This window comes from Cimex lectularius, unplaced genomic scaffold, assembly GCF_000648675.2.
Source record: "Cimex lectularius strain Harlan isolate CLEC.00 unplaced genomic scaffold, Clec_2.1 scaffold65, whole genome shotgun sequence".
NCBI lineage: Eukaryota > Metazoa > Arthropoda > Insecta > Hemiptera > Cimicidae > Cimex > Cimex lectularius.
In genome coordinates, this window is record NW_019392646.1 from 1,066,348 (window position 1) to 1,082,643 (window position 16,296).

Below are 16,296 nucleotides of genomic sequence, written 5' to 3' on the forward strand. Positions count from 1 at the left end.
TGCTGATCGTCTCTTATCATTCGGCCTGCTTTCCTTTGAAATGTTGCATAACACAATTATCACAATTACACAGAGTGTAACAGACAGAAGACATACCAAAACAATATATTACGCATACAAACAGTGTGACTGAAAATACTCGCACGTTTAAAAGGAAAAATCAATGGTTGAGATCATTTTTCAATCCGACTCATGCTTTAACATTGAATTTACATGGGAAAAATTCCAATTAAATCGAACGGAGATGGCGCTCTACAATGCAACAACTGATAGACGAAAATTTGGCGGTGCAGTTACAGTATCGTTCAAAAGTATTGATAAATTCGTTTTATAGTTTATTCATGTTTTTTCTTACCTTATTTCTTCAGTTTTTAAAAATATTAGTTGCAAGGCATATTAAGGAACTGTTAAGGCATCAAAATTTGAAACAAAATATTATTTTTGTATAATTTTTATAACAAAAATCGCAACTTGTTTTAGTTGATTATTTCTCTGGATCTATTCAAACCCCAAGTAATTTTGGTTAGGAATTGCGTGGTGGTAACAGATTTAACATAACTTTCTCATCTTGCCGGGAAATGATACTAACTAATATGTTACAGAAGAAAGTTACAAAAAGCATAAACCCCCTCACGCGTCTTCCGTTGGTCATAATTGAGAAAGGTTGATCCTATCAAAATTTTCCTTTCAGTAAATTTCAAATAAGCTCTAATTGTTCAATATGGGATTTTTATTTAAAATAACAAAGTTAGTGACATTTCCTAGCCAGATGAAAAGTTATATTAAATCTGTTACCATCACGCGATTCCTAGCCAAAATTGACTTGGGGTTTGCATAAGACCATTTTTTTGCTAAAGTTAATCGTTTCTGAATGCAATGGAAGGACTATAGAAGTTGGTACATCCTAAGTTATATTCATATGCATACATATAATTGAAACACGATGAATTAGATTGTCGTTTTTTACAACAGTATTTATTTTTACATGTAAAAATGTTTGAAAATAAACGATAACAAAACGGGGACAATTTGGCACCAAGGTATGAAGAATCACCACGTGGTCTATGTGCTTATGACTCGTGCCCAACAGGTATTAACTGATTTTGTACTTTATTTCCTTAAGGTTATAATAAAAATAACAAAACACAAATGAATGTAATAGAGATTTGATTGCTCTTTCTACTGATGTAATCAGATTTACAGTAGGATTAAGATTTTGTGATATACCGGAGCTTTATGGTAGAAAGTTGGTGAAATGTTGAAGTAACACGAAAAGTGAACTATTTGGAATAAAATTGATAATTAGACTATGGACAATAGAGACTTTTTAGTCTTATTTGACATGTAGATCACCAGTAAAATGAAATGAGATGGGGTGAGTGTGTCAATTCACTTGTGTCAATTCACTTTTTGGAAAAGGTAAAAAAGTGACAAAACACCAAAATGAAAAAATTGAACAAAACATATGTAGAACTATCTTTTCCAAGAAGTGTAGATAAACCTCCTGAAGTATTTATGTTTTCACGGGATATTCTGTACAAGTTTGGTGATAAATGTATTCTGGGTTAAATGCGTAGTTTGAAATGTATTTATAAGCGTGATTTCGTGTGTAATACAAGAACGTCGTTGGCGGAATATCACATCAATTGAAAATGTAATTGTTTATATGTAGGGTGATGTAGAAATATCGAGTTCTCATCACCCCACTGGGGCGAATGGGATATAAATATCAAAACAATAGTTCTTTATTTATAATATTTAAGAAAAAGTGAAGGAGTGCAAGTGTTTAGGTTCAAACTGCATGTTGAAATAATCTTCTGTCAATAGCCAACCTTCGGTGTGTGGTAGGAGAGAAGTTGTTTGTCTGGAATGCAAAGATTTTCTTTTATTTCATGTATTAAGCCTTCATGTCAGTCTTCATCAAACGTTTGTGATTGCCATATATGTACGATATATTAATACTTACATTGCGATTTTGATGAACCTTCTCCCAGACACCTTTGTTACCATGTGTGGTGATTAGTGACCGTTAATCGATATTTATTTAGAAATAGTGAGATGCGGTCTGGTGTGATGTAGGTTTCAGAAAAACATTTTCTTTATCGTGCCAACTTTTCGATCTTTATTGAGATCATCTTAAGGGCCTGGGATTTACACGACACGCAAGAATGACACAATTACACAGAAGGCAAACACTTTGAGTGAGTAGAAATACTTTGATTGAATATATAAAATATATTTTGCATTGTATAAATTCACTTTTCCACATCCAAAATGTAATTGTAATATGTAAACAATGTTTGTAAATCCCAGGCCCTGAAGATGATCTCAATAAAGATCGAAACGTTGGTACGATAAAGAAAATGTTTTCTGAAACCTACATCACACCAGACCGCATCTCACTATTTCGAAATAAATTTGTTACCATCTTACATTCAAAGAAAGAAGAAACACGGTTATTACCCAATGCCATTGATCTAGTTGTAGAATTGTAGAATCTTTCACCAACTTACTTGAAAACCCTAATCCACTTAATTTGTAAACGTTCCTATTACGTTTTTCTATCATTGGTGTGTCTATCAAAGCGGCAGATACCCTACAAAGAGTAGGATCTCTCATTTGCAACAACACAATATGTAGTTTGGTCGTTTCTGATCAGTTTGTCTGCCTATTTTCACTGTTTTGGTTTATTAGATGATTTCTTCTCGCCAGTTTTTGTCAGACTAAAACAGAGAAGACAGCCAGACTAAAATGACGGGAAACGACCAAACTACAGGTTCATCTACTAACTCGTAGGCCTTAAGAGAGTATAAGAAAATTTCACGATAGTAAAATATGCTGGGAAAAAATTCGTCCGTCATCCAAATCTTTTGTGCTTAGGTCCTGACGTCAGCATGCTTTTATTAAGGAAATAATAATAAAAACACTTTTGCATTATAATTTATTTAAATTTCACATCGTACATTAAATATTTTAACTACAGCTTTAATTGGTCTTATAAATTATAATTATTTGGTAGCATATTCGACTAGTTGATGTCCCATACTTGTCGTTGGTACAAAAGTTCGTTTCAGTCGATTTTATTGAGGAAAGGTCCGATAGATGAGACGTCCTCACAGTCCGGTATGAGTTTCCCTTTGAATTTAAGGCAAGTGTCAGCACAAAGCTGACCCTCAAAATATGCGCCGAACATTTTCTTGCATTGGGCGCAGTTCCTGATGCAGACACCGACTTGGTTGCTGGTCGCGGTATCCCAGATCATGGAGCTGATGCAGAGAAATGCGACCAAGTATCTTATACCGAGCATGGCTGTATCTGGAAAAAAAATCAACGATTACACTCGCATCCCGATTACATGGACAAATCGCAAACAGTACCTAATCTGAACCTCGATTCAAGCAGTTTCTTACTGGAATGAGAAGATAAAATAAAATATGAACCAGTTACACATTTATTTTTATAAGAATCAAAACGCCCTTGGAGTTTGATTGCGCTAGGGGAAATTTTTTAGAAATTACAGCAATGTCAAGGAAGCGGAAAAGTGTTTGATTGATGTACCGGCCGTTAAGCGGTTCTAACGGGTCTTGTTAAGAGACGGCAGAACAAAGAAAAGGAAACCCAGGAGAGCTTATGCAAAAGGAGTCACCGGGCCTTGATCTTGTTCGAGGATATCCCATGTCCTTCTGCGGGTTCATCGTGCTACCGCTACCTGTTTTCTTCCTTGCGTTTGCCAAACGGGACTTTTTTGGGATCCTTTCGGAATCCCTGTCTAACTAACTATCTTATTCAGTTCCCTTCCTGGTGGCCTACAACAAACCGACGATTTCTATTCTATATTAACGAGTTGGAATGTCTAAACCGAACATTCGTCGAGGAAGTGAATCTGATGAGACACCACTCCCCAAAAATGGTAGATAAGGTTTTGGCAAACTTTAAATTCATAATTAGTGAGCTTTGCATGTTATAAATAAGCAAATAATAATCGTTGATTACCTAGATGTTTTATTAATTACAAACACTTTTTTAACTTGCAATTTGTTTGTTATAATTAATAGCTATTTTTTAGCCAATGGGTCCAGGATGAAGCCATGGCTTGTAAAAAACAAGTAATACTGTAAGGGTTCATCCAAATGAAATGCCATACTATGACAGTTATACTGTTTCTACGTGTTTTTCTGTTGGAAAGTGTATAGAAATCGTTTGTGTGTGTAATTCTTTGATGAATACAAATTAAGTATAACAAATATATATATATATATATATATAAAATAACCGAGAGCTGCTGGAACAACTGATCAAAGGTATGCCAGGACTTTCAAGCGTGTCTGGTAACTATAGATGAATGTTTCACTATAAACGAAAAATATTATTACCTATAATAATAAAATTGACGTTTACCTTATAAATAAAATCTGGTACGTCTGCAAAAGAATATAATTACATATACTTAAATAAAAAAAATTTCAATACATTAAATTGAGAATTGCTAAAGAAGACTCCGTTGTCTTTCCGTTTCCTTCTTTACGAAGATTTATACCATTCCTTGTGCTTCATTAATTCTCTGGATAGGCAGGCCAATCTTGAGTTGAGATGGTTCCTCAAAATTCGTTGTGAGCAAATGCTTTTTGAAATTTTTCACCCTGGAAACCTAATGAAAACAAATTGCGCTCTTTATGCAACTCAAAGGTTAAATGAACATATCTTTCACTTTGTGGCTCAGTGCGCAAATTTACCGGTTTCCTTTTTTGCCTCGAGCGTGCCCCCAGCTTTTCTCGCTTTCAGTTTATCCGGATCCTATTTACCTATTCAAAAATTGGATTGGTGATAACTTTTCAAAAAGAAAACAAAATATGTTTTATTTCTATCTGGCCAAGAAAGGCTAAGGTTTGATTATAATCAATTAAATGTTTGTTAAACATCAGTTAAATATTAAATTCTTATTATTTTATCATTATTCATATTTAGGTATTATTTATGATTCATTTTTTTTTTGTTACTTTTATTCACTTTTCGGGAGTTACTTCCCGACAGACAAATGTTATCAATATGCTTTTAACTGAAATATGTTTGGTATAAGGAGAATTTATGTTCAACTTTCTTTTGTCAAAAGAACAAAATTATTTAGCCGAAATAATCTTTATTAATTTTATGCAACTTTACCGGAGATACACATTCTAGTACGTGTATGGTCCGTTGACAAACTTCTACACGCGATTAAAAATGAAGGTTTAAAAGAAATGCGCAAAGCGTAAATAAGTTGATATTTCAGTTACTTTGTCATGTCGTTAAAAAAGCAAAATATTGCCAATCCTGTAGAATTTAGTTGCAATTTCGGATTTGAAAAGGCTAATTTATAACTCGTTGCACCTAGCATTCTAAGGTAATTAACCTGTCATTTACAATATATGTACTCGCTTCGGCGGTTTTCTCCAACCAGGGATCCATTTTTTATAAATAATATAGCTGTGATATTTCGAGAAAATTTATCTAAAAACTTATAAAGTCACAAAAATCGCAGTTTAGACAAAACATTGCATGACCCAAACTTACCAAACTAATGTGGGGGTATAGCAAGGCTCTTTCCTTTCACCCCCGCTTTTTTACATTTTAATGATTTAGACGAGTGAAGAAGAAGAATTTGACTAAGAAAGTCAACGTAAGATGCTTGTTTGCTGACGATAACGTCTTCTTAGCAAGTGAGCCTCGTACACTAAAAATTTACACTAAAAATGATTAATAGACTACACGATTATTGTCAGTTGTGGAACCTATCTGTTTACTTAGAAAAGTAAAAAAAATGGTGTTGAAAAAGTGGGTAACCAGCGCGCAATGAAAGGTGGTTTATGCTAAAAAAAGATATTGAAGTAGTGTTGCGGCACAAGTATCGGGGACTGACATTGACCTCTCAGATCTCGTACGAATTTCATTTCAATGAAAAGATGACTGCATATAAACTAGCCATAGGTTCAATCTGGATTACTCTCATAAAAATTATCGTGTTCTTTTAAATGTAACATAAAATGTGATCACAGCTGTTTTGTGCTACGGGGCACAAGTATGGGTCTACAGGGCACAGACTGAAGTAGAGAAATTACAAAAATATGTTATAAAAACACTGTTTTCTCTTCCCAGATGTATTTATTTTATTTGGAAACGGATATTTTTTTTATTACACCTTCCGGCTCCACAGTGACTACGAAAATGAAGTGTTGACACAAACACGATCCCCTCATAAAAAATAATTAGCAGATTGTATAGGGAAATCGGCTGGTTCAAGGAAATACATGAACTATGTTCCAAATTCAATTTCAGCGTGGACCTTACCTATGAAAAAGATCGAATCGAAGAAAAAAAAAAGTAATCAGGGAAATGATTTACTAGAAGAAGATAAAGTCAGTTTTTTGGCAAATTTATATAACTGTAGAAGTGCAGCCAAATTCCACGTTGTGTATAAAATGTTAACTGTTCGATTTGGCGGACATATTTACATAAATAATAAAACAGGAGGTATTTTATGGCTACAATATTTAAGATTGAGGGTAAATTATTGTAAATTAATTTCTGACTAAATTAATCAGTGGGTAGACCTTATGATAAGCAGAAGTGTGCTCTGTGCAAATTATTAAAAACAAGTACCTAAAAAAGTACAAGTACTTAACATACTACCGTAAAAATGGGGTTGGGAAGAATTTAATAATTATTTGAATGATAGCAACTGGGGAAATTTAGTCAGTCGCGTGCTGCGATCGTATAACTACGCAAAAACTTTAATTGAAGAATTTAACAGTACTTAAAGCTAAATTTTACGAAGCGTAAAGTAACAAGGTTTGTCACATTTATAATGCGATTATTGCCAACGGAACGGCAGTTATCCAGGGTTATTGCTTCCCTACAATGTCTCCTGTACCTTTGGAAGCAGCAATGTCTGGAATTTTTCGACCTGTCACCTAGGAGAAATTTTATTATATCGAACGGTCTCGTTCACAATCCAAGGAAAACGGGAGTCGGTTCAGGGCCGGACCTAACTCGTGGCATAAGCGTGCCTCGACATTTGCGCAAAAATCGAGCATATGGTGACCCTTAATTTAGAAAACCATCAACAATTTTGTATTTTATATTTATGATTTAGATCGACAAACAGAGTTCAACATTTGTTAGGGATTCAATCAAAATATGACCATTAGACTCATATTTCTTTTACAAAAAGAAAGACATTCTCAAACGATATTGCATTTCTGATCAAAAAGCTGCTCCCATTACCTTTTGATGTCTGACACACTTTACCACATGGCATAATAGTTTACAAAATGATCCATTAACAATATAGTGATTATTGTTTGATAGCTAGAGCATACTGTACCAACGTAAATTTCTTAAAAACTATGTTTCATTGTATAATTACGCGACAAAAAGCCAATTTATTTTTATTATTATTGTAATTTAGCTTATTTTATATGCTAAGGCAGATAAGAACAACATACAAAAATTTACAAATGGACGACCAAATGGAGAATAAAGCTGAATTAAAAAAAAAATCGGTACATGGGGTCTTCACCATCTGCGTAAGTCAGTACATACCAGCCTACTTTAATAGTTTTTTTTTTAATTGTAAAAACTTTAGTTTTGGTATGACAACAACTACACGCTTGCTGTGCACGTAGAAAACCTGTTAGACGTCAAACACCTAGCCAGACGACTCAAACGCTTCAAGGTACTTGATTTGTTGCTGGTACAGTAATGTGGGGAAAGTGTGATTTAAGAACAGAAAAAAATTATAGTTACTAGAAAATGATTACTTCTTAACTATGTAAAAAAAATATAAAAAAATAAAAAGATAAACTAGGATAGGCTTACTCAACTTCAGCCATATAGTAGACATATTGGCAAAACAACGAAGGAACTGGATCGGGTGTTTTTTGTACAATTTTATCATAAAAACAAAACCATGCCACAAACAAACGAGGGGATTAAACACATTGATATAAAAACAATTTTGAAAATCACTAACACAATCGGAAAACTGATAAAACAAAAAGTTACTAAAATCAACCCACTGGACAAAAGTGGCGTGTACACCATAAAATGCGAATGTAGAGACAAATACATTTGAAAGATCGGACAAAAATTAAAACACACATACAAAGAACATGGAACATCTTTTAGGGCCAAGACGGAAAATGTAACTATAAAAAGTGCGAAAAAGTAATCAGGCCGGAAGATCACACCAAAGAAACTCACAATTTATATCATTTTCTGCACGAAATATAAATCATTTTAACGAAATTAAATTATATGAAATGGAAAATAAAAAATCAAGAAAAAAAATAACTTTTTGTAAAATGAAATATTGTGTATAATATTTGTATACTTGTCATCTTTTTGTCTTCACATACTCGAAACAAACTCCAACGTAAGAAAATTAAAATAAACAGAGGAAGAGAAGAGAATAGATAGAAAGTTGATGAAAAAATTAAATGGGTGAGCGATACATGGATATACAAATCTAGGTAGACCAACAAATTGATAGATTGACATAGAAAGAGAGAGTGAGAGAGGGAGAGAGAGCGAGTAAGAGAGAGAGGAAGGGAGGGAGAGAGAGAGAGAGAGAGCAACAAATTGATAGATTGACATAGAAAGAGAGAGTGAGAGAGGGAGAGAGAGCGAGTAAGAGAGAGAGGAAGGGAGGGAGAGAGAGAGAGAGAGTGAGAGGGTAGTGAAAGTGAATAGAATATATACATATAGAATATAGAGAGCGAAAGACAGATGGAAGGAAAGAAAAAATGTTGATATAATGGTAGATAGATATGTAGAGAAAGAGGGTGTGAGAGTGAGACGTTCTTAGAGAGATATAGACTATGCAAGACAAGGAAGGAAAGAGAAAAAGTTAATGAGCAAGGGGGTGAAAAGGGTGTATAGATAGATTGGTAAGTAGACATAAAGATAGGTAGATAAGTAGTATAACAGCAAGAGAGAAATGTAGATAGATAGATAGGTAGTGAGAGAGAGGGGAGAGAGAACATAGTGAACGTTACGAAAATGACAGAGAAATGTAGACAGATGGATGGAGAGAGAGAATTTTGTACCAAAACAGCAATGCAATGATAGATGACCTATTTTTAATTCATAAAATACTTGTATATACTTTTAACTTCGTTGCTGTAGGCATTGTGATTCCTATATGACTATATCAAACGTGTACTTTGTTCATTAATGAACTGTTTATTAAATTGTTCTTGGTTATCGGTCTTCTTACTTTTGGCTTAAATTAGGTTTTTATCTGTGACTAACTCTTCTGTGATTCTCAACTGAAAACCCCATAGTCACAGATTGATTCAAATAGAACCGGATCAAGGACAGTTGCGGTACGCTTCTTGCAATAATTTTGGAGCACTCACCAGGTTGTCTTTGAGCGGTCGTCGGTAAAACACTGGCCGGCTCTGGATTGCGAAGTGTTCCTGGACAAAGTGAATCACCTTGGGCGAGCAGAGCAGGAAACTGTTGCCGCGGGAGAGGCGTCGCCTCCCTTTTGTACCCGGCTTTCCCAGCGTGAAGTCTCCTTTTCTGCCCCCAACTGGCATCCTTTCAGTCTGTACTTCCTCGCGACTAATCTCATAATATTCCTCGCCTCTGGGCTTTCTTTTAGCCAAGAGTGTTTTCCTAATTTTACATGGACAACAAATTTCCGTTGGTTTGTGTGATCGATAAGAACCGACTTCAACTTCTTTATCGTTTAAATAAGCTAAACTTCTAAATGTTTTGGCCAGGGGATCCCCTTTCAAAGAACAAAATCCAGGGCGGACCTCTCGCATTCAAATATTTAATATTAGATAATTACAGTATATTTAATAAATTAAAGTTTTATAAATTAGCCAGTCCATTCCTAATCAGGTGACGGAGAGGGTTATCATTATGAAAACAAACATTAGATTGGCATACTTAACTTTATTTACAAACGGAAAACATAAATCAAATTGGACAGAACGGAATCAGTAGGTATGTAAAACTGGACCAAAATCAAAAGTAATAATTTGAACATTAATGATTATTGATGAGATCATGGGATAAATATCACACATTAATGATTAAATGAGGGGGCGTCGGTGGCCGCAAGGTTTAGTCTTTGACACGGCGGTCATCACTGTAAGATAAAGGTCCCGGGATCGAATCCAGCGGCCATGCATTCGAACCCGACATACTTACAAATTGGATTTTTTTCAAAAACACCGGCACCTTGAGGGTTTATAATATAAACATATCATATTATGACCTCTGCTGTTGCGAACCCTCGTAAAAAAAATAAATAAAAAAAAATTAATGATTAATGAATTAATAGGAAGAGTGAGGTTGTTTAGCCTGCACATATTCGATATGTTGAGTTTAATTTTTGATTTCTGGAGACGAATGTAGCATTCAGCATCTACACAGCTTCGGAATTTACTTATGGTGGCTGTTTGGATAGAAAATCCGGATTCACATAGGTAAGTTTTGGCAAATGGAAGAAGAACAAGTTTTGCTTTTTCATCGAGCGGTTGAAATTGTTGTATTCCAGACGCTTTAAAAAATGGGGAACTTAAGGGTTGGAATCGAACGCAAATTTTCGGGTCGAGTCTATAGTAATGTCTTTCAAACATTCAAATTCACTTGAAGATAGACTGGTCGAAATTGAAAACGGTTTGACCACCCATTTAATGGTCTTGCAGCATTGTATCTCAAGCTGTTGGTACCTAGTGCTCAAAGTAGATCACCCAACTTCGTAGGTGTTCATATATTTCATCAATCAACGTGCCGCTGGAAAGATCCAGGCTGTTTCCTTTTAAAAACTCATTTAACACAGTAAAACACTCCAACTTCTTCTCAACAGATTCAACCCAAAACTGGATTTTTCTTTTGAAGGCGTGAACATTCATCTCATTCATTGAAAATATCTGATAAATACGACAGAAGACGTTGCCATTTCTCGTCATTGAAATCGTTGGCCAATTTGACATTGTGGTCTATCAACAAAGATTCGAAAGTACTTTCCCACGTGCCTTCCACCTAACCTCTTTATGGAGAAGCAGGAAATGACGAAGGCTTCCCATATTGTCATATAGTATTGTGAAAAGTTTGACTTCAACGGCCACGACTTGATATAATTATCAATTTGAATATACTTGTCCAAAACTTTCTTGAAAAAAGCTGGCATTTGTTTCATAGCTAAAGCAAGTCTGGGGAGAACACAATGCCTGCTGTTGCAAAATAAAAAGCTATTTTCAGTACTCATTGTTATTAGTTCTTTAATTTCATTTATTCATTCTATGTTTATTTTATAATTATTAATTTTTACAGAAGTTCGCCGCAGACCCCCTAGTTAGGGTCGGCGGACCACAGTTTGGGAAGCCCCAATCTAACCATTACAACAAACATCCAGACATTATATCTAAAATTGGTCAGAAAGGTTATTGAGAAATACGTACCCGGGCCCAGAACCGTATTGTTTTATGAAAGGGCATCCTGAACACACATTTTCTTTAATCTCGATCAACGGAAATTGAGCAGACTTGTCATAACATTGATCAAATGTCTGTTGAAATTAGGGGTAATAGTACACAGCGCGTAAATGCGCAGTTTTGTGAATGCCCCATGACTTATTTTTATTAAATTTTGAACCCCGAATATTTTTGATAATATAAGAGAAAATTGGCTTCTTTCATGAAAGAGAATTCCTATTAATACATTAAATCCATTAATATAAGTTTTTGTAAATATGTATTTTCAAATTATAATAAAAAAGCTGATACTAATTACATCAGATATATTACATTATATATTGTGGTGATTAGTGACCGTTAATCGATAATTATTTAGAAATCGTGAGAAGCGGTCTGGTGTGATGGAGGTTTCAGAAAAACATTTTCTTTATCGTGCCAACGTTTCGATCTTTATTGAGATCATCTTCAGGGCCTGGGATTTACAAACATAGTTTATATATGACAATTACATTTTGGATGTGGAAAAGCGAATTTATACAATGCAAAATATATTTTATATATTCAATCAAAGTATTTCTACTCACTCAAAGAGTTTGTCTTCTGTGTAGAAATATTTTGATTGAATATATAAAATATATTTTGCATTGTATAAATTCACTTTTCCACATCCAAAATGTAATTGTAATATATAAACAATGTTTGTAAATCCCAGGCCCTGAAGATGATCTCAATAAAGATTGAAACGTTGGCACGATAAAGAAAATGTTTTTCTGAAACCTACATCACACCAGAATACATTATATACTTATAAATATTATATATCTCATTATATACTTATAAATCTCAGCGAAGAAATGGAGATCAAAATGACTGGGAACGTCCAAATTTCAGGTTCATAACCCCGTAGACATTTTGCAATTAAATTAAACGCCACGGAACTTGGTAAAAAAAAGTAAAAAGGCTTGACGGAGAAAATGAGTGCGATGATCACGGTTGAATTCACTTTTAACTTGTTTTTCAATCATGTTTGGTCAGAAGATTTATCATTGTAAATCATCGGTTACAAATCATCTATCATAATTTCTATGGCAGACAATAATTTTGGGAAAGAGGAAGTACTGGCCTATTGCAAGATTGGAGTCAACGTAATATATCACATGTGTGCAAAGATAAGGGCAATAAAATTAGATAAATGGATCGAAAGGAGAGAGCGAGCGGGAGAGAGAGAGAGAGAGAGAGAGAGAGAGAGAGAGAGAGAGAGAGAGAAGAGAGAGAGAGAAAGAAAGCGAGAGAGAGAGCGAAAGAGAGAGAGAGAGAGAGAGAGAGAGAGAGAGAGAGAGAGAGAGAGAGAGAGAGAGAGAGAGAGAGAGCGAATGAGAGAGAGAGAGAGAGCGAATGAGAGAGTGAGAGAGAGAGAGAGAGCGTGTGTGTGTGTGTGTGTTTGATCATTTCAATTTAAAATATTTAAAAAATGGAGATTCTTTCCAAAGCTACTGTTGAAAGGAAATCGAGTTTACGGTACTGTTGTCCTTTTTTACATCACGTTGTTTAGTTATCTTATCCGTTTCTTATGCATACATGACCTTAACTGGTGTAGACTGGTAGAACGACTTTATTATCTATTGATATGCTGTCAATTCACATAATCATCGAACAATCGACCTTATGCACATTGGCCGAGCTACATATTTTGATCTTCGATTAAACTTTCTTTTAATATATACATTTTTTTTTTTTAATAGTACAAAAACATAATAGAACCAACTTCATTCATCTACTTTTATAACTCACTGTTAAATTATTCACCTGTTATTAATTTTTTAATTTCGTTTTCGGATTTTATGTAACTATTACCATCGCGTACATATTATTAAAATATATTCCCAGTTTATTCTTGTTATTTTAGGTAGATTTTATTTTGAACTGGACCGCATTCTCTCGGGATTTAGATTAACTGACGAGGAGCGGAAATCTCCGAGAGAATGCGGTTGTTACCTCAGTTAATGTACGGCAGTCATCATCATCACGATATCTCGGTTTTACAACTTTAGGCTTATTTTACGCAAATCTTAAGTGTTATTAACACATCTGCTCACAAGTGTGCAGAAGTTGAGATAAATAACATAATAGCAGGTACGTAATTCTGTCCGACTTTTCAATCAATTTTTGTTTAAATTTTATAGTTAACTGGCTGATCAAAGTCTGGCTTCTTAAAATTTTCTAGAAGCAGTTTTTGCTTTCATTTTTTTTATTTCTGTACAACTAGCAATTCATGATGAGGTCAGAATGAGAGTTATTCTAAAGATATTTTTTCATGCAAAGTGTGGTTGAGTCGAAAAATTAGTATCACGAGCGGAACTCGAAACCCGGATGTCCTGGGTTCGAGTTCTGCTGGTGTCACTAATTTTACAAATCAACCATACTTCGCACTTAAAAATAATTAATTAATAAAAATAGACACTTTGGCTAATAGGACGAAAAAAAAAATATTTAGATAAAGAAAAACAGTCTACTAACTTAAAATTTAATTACGCAATCAATTTTTGGTTATTTTTGTTTTACATTTGACTAGCTGGTCAAAAGTCTGGCCGCTCAAAATTTTTTAGAAGCGGATTTTGCTCAAAGTTGTTTATTTTTACACATCCAGCAATTAAAGTGAAATTGTGAGATTAAAACGAGATTTATCTAAAAGGTGTTCTGTCCAGAAAAACGGTCTAACACCTGCTAAAATATTTATGAACTGATAAATAAATTTGCATACATTTCTGCGATAAAAGAGTGAAGTTGGTGTTTTTTCGTTGCCAACTTTTTTGACACATTGGTACCGCAACAAAAATGATACATCGTTCTTACAAAGAGTTCCACGAACGTAGGATTTCCGCTTTTTATGAAACATTTTTTATACTAGATTTAAAAATATATACTTAGCTGAAAAATATTAGTCACGTTTTATATGGGGCAAAGTAAATATTTTTAAATATCCTTTATATTTCATGGTCCGATTGACCAAATAACTTCTTTCAATTAATTAATCTTTATGTAAGGTATTGGTTGAAATGAAAAGTTGAAAATTCAACCAATACCTTACATAAAGATTAATTAATTGAATTTAAAAAAAAAATATATTAGTCTCTTTCGATATGCATTATCGCCAGTCACCGTGTGTGTGTGTGTGTGTGTGTGTGTGTGTGTGTGTGTGTGTGTGCATATATATATAATAAAACAATAAAAATAAGTTTAAAAACTTTTTGGGCCGGATTTCCTGCAAACATTTAGTTTTTTTTTGCTGTTATTTTTTTTTATAAACTCACTGACGAAACATATTAACCGCCCTTAAAATAAATACTTAATAAGGGTATAAAGCGCTATTAAAAAAGTATTTACATTACTTTTTCCTCTTAAGGCCCTTCACTCGTATACGACCGTAGACTCCCCATTGATAGTACAAACTGGATTTGACAAAATACAAAATAAAATATTTTTACGGTAATTATTCAGAAATCGTGAGATGCGGTCTGGTGTGATGTAGGTTTCAGAAAAAAATACATTGTAGGTTTTTTCTGAAACCTACATCACACCAGACCGCATCTCACGATTTCTGAATAATTATTGATTAACAGTCACTAATCACCACACATTTTTACGATAGCATGAAGGAGGAGAAAGAGGATGGCAATTGAAATGTGTTCACTCCTTCTCATCATGAAAGTCAATTTCAGTACATGGTTTTCAATCTTGTTAATTTGTAATTTTCATTGTACTTAGTTAAGTCCAGTTATTAAATAGTTATTTTAAAGTAGTATGTATAAATATAATTTAAACAATAATTTTTTAGGGAGCAATAACTAAAATCGACATTTTTGCAATTTCCTAGAAAAATTGGACACGGCAAGTTTTGACGCGAACACACGTCTTTCCAAAGCCACGAATGGAAATCCATGGTACACTTGTTTTTAATGAACATAGCAAAAGTCGCCTGCGTTGAATAAATCATGGTCGCTAATTAAACAACTAGTTTGTTGTGTAAAAACGAATAAATACGTTCCAGTTCCTCCTAGGGCATATGGCAGGACTGGTCTAAATCATTGTTGGCCAAGTCGTCTTTGATATTGCAAACCCAGGTTAGCCAAAAAAACCCCACCCAGTTTGTCCCTTACGGAATTTCATGAAAATTCAGATTGTTCACTGAGGTATCTTAACATTTGTATACTTCTATCGCTCTCTGTGTTTCCTCCCTCATTTTCCCCCTCTTTTCACAGTCGAGTTTCACATATGAACCTTGGTTTTAGCCCTCCTTATGCCGGAAATATTTCCTAGGCAGCTTCCTTTACCAAACCATAAATTCTCGACGACCTCACTATATTTTCTTGCTACGTCAACACAAATTTTCTAACCACTTTCTTAACACCCACTCGTTACTTACTAATTAATTACTCGGCCCTTTTGCAACATAGGAAAGCTTTTCCTCTTTTTCACGACATGTAAGTTCACATTTTGTGATTTTGATCGCACAAGACTGGGAATGCTTTTATTATTATTATATTTTCTCTAAATTCTTATTATTGCTACTATTATTTTTATTTTTTTAATATTTTGAATTATGTGATTTATGACACCGTGCGAGAACGTTCGTTTAAATCTCGATGTATTTCACCTGATTTATGATTACCATTCGACCCGGCAAACTGATTGGATTTCTCTTGGAACTGTCTATTCTTTGTATTTTATGTGAATAAGTGATTTGATACAACTTGGCAAGGACTGGATAAAGTAATTAAATATTTATCAAATTGCGACCTGTGAAGAAGGCATCGTAAGGAGGGCA

At 34.2% G+C, this 16,296-nt stretch overlaps 1 protein-coding gene across 1 annotated transcript; it reads right to left on the bottom strand.

Annotated features, from left to right (window-relative positions):
• Positions 1-2,945: 2,945 nt before the first annotated feature.
• Positions 2,946-9,577, bottom strand: LOC106674358 (eclosion hormone). The gene is made up of 2 exons (XM_024230450.1): positions 9,396-9,577; positions 2,946-3,315 (listed from the first exon to the last, which is right to left on the bottom strand). The coding sequence occupies exon 2, from the start codon at positions 3,305-3,307 to the stop codon at positions 3,071-3,073; it is 237 nt and encodes a 78-aa protein (XP_024086218.1). The 5' UTR covers positions 3,308-3,315; positions 9,396-9,577; the 3' UTR covers positions 2,946-3,070.
• Between the last annotated feature and the right edge of the window lie 6,719 nt (positions 9,578-16,296).

What these genes read in the sequence shown, in the direction of transcription:
- LOC106674358 (XM_024230450.1), bottom strand. Translation starts at nt 3,307, where the DNA reads ATGCTCGGTATAAGATACTTGGTCGCATTTCTCTGCATCAGCTCCATG.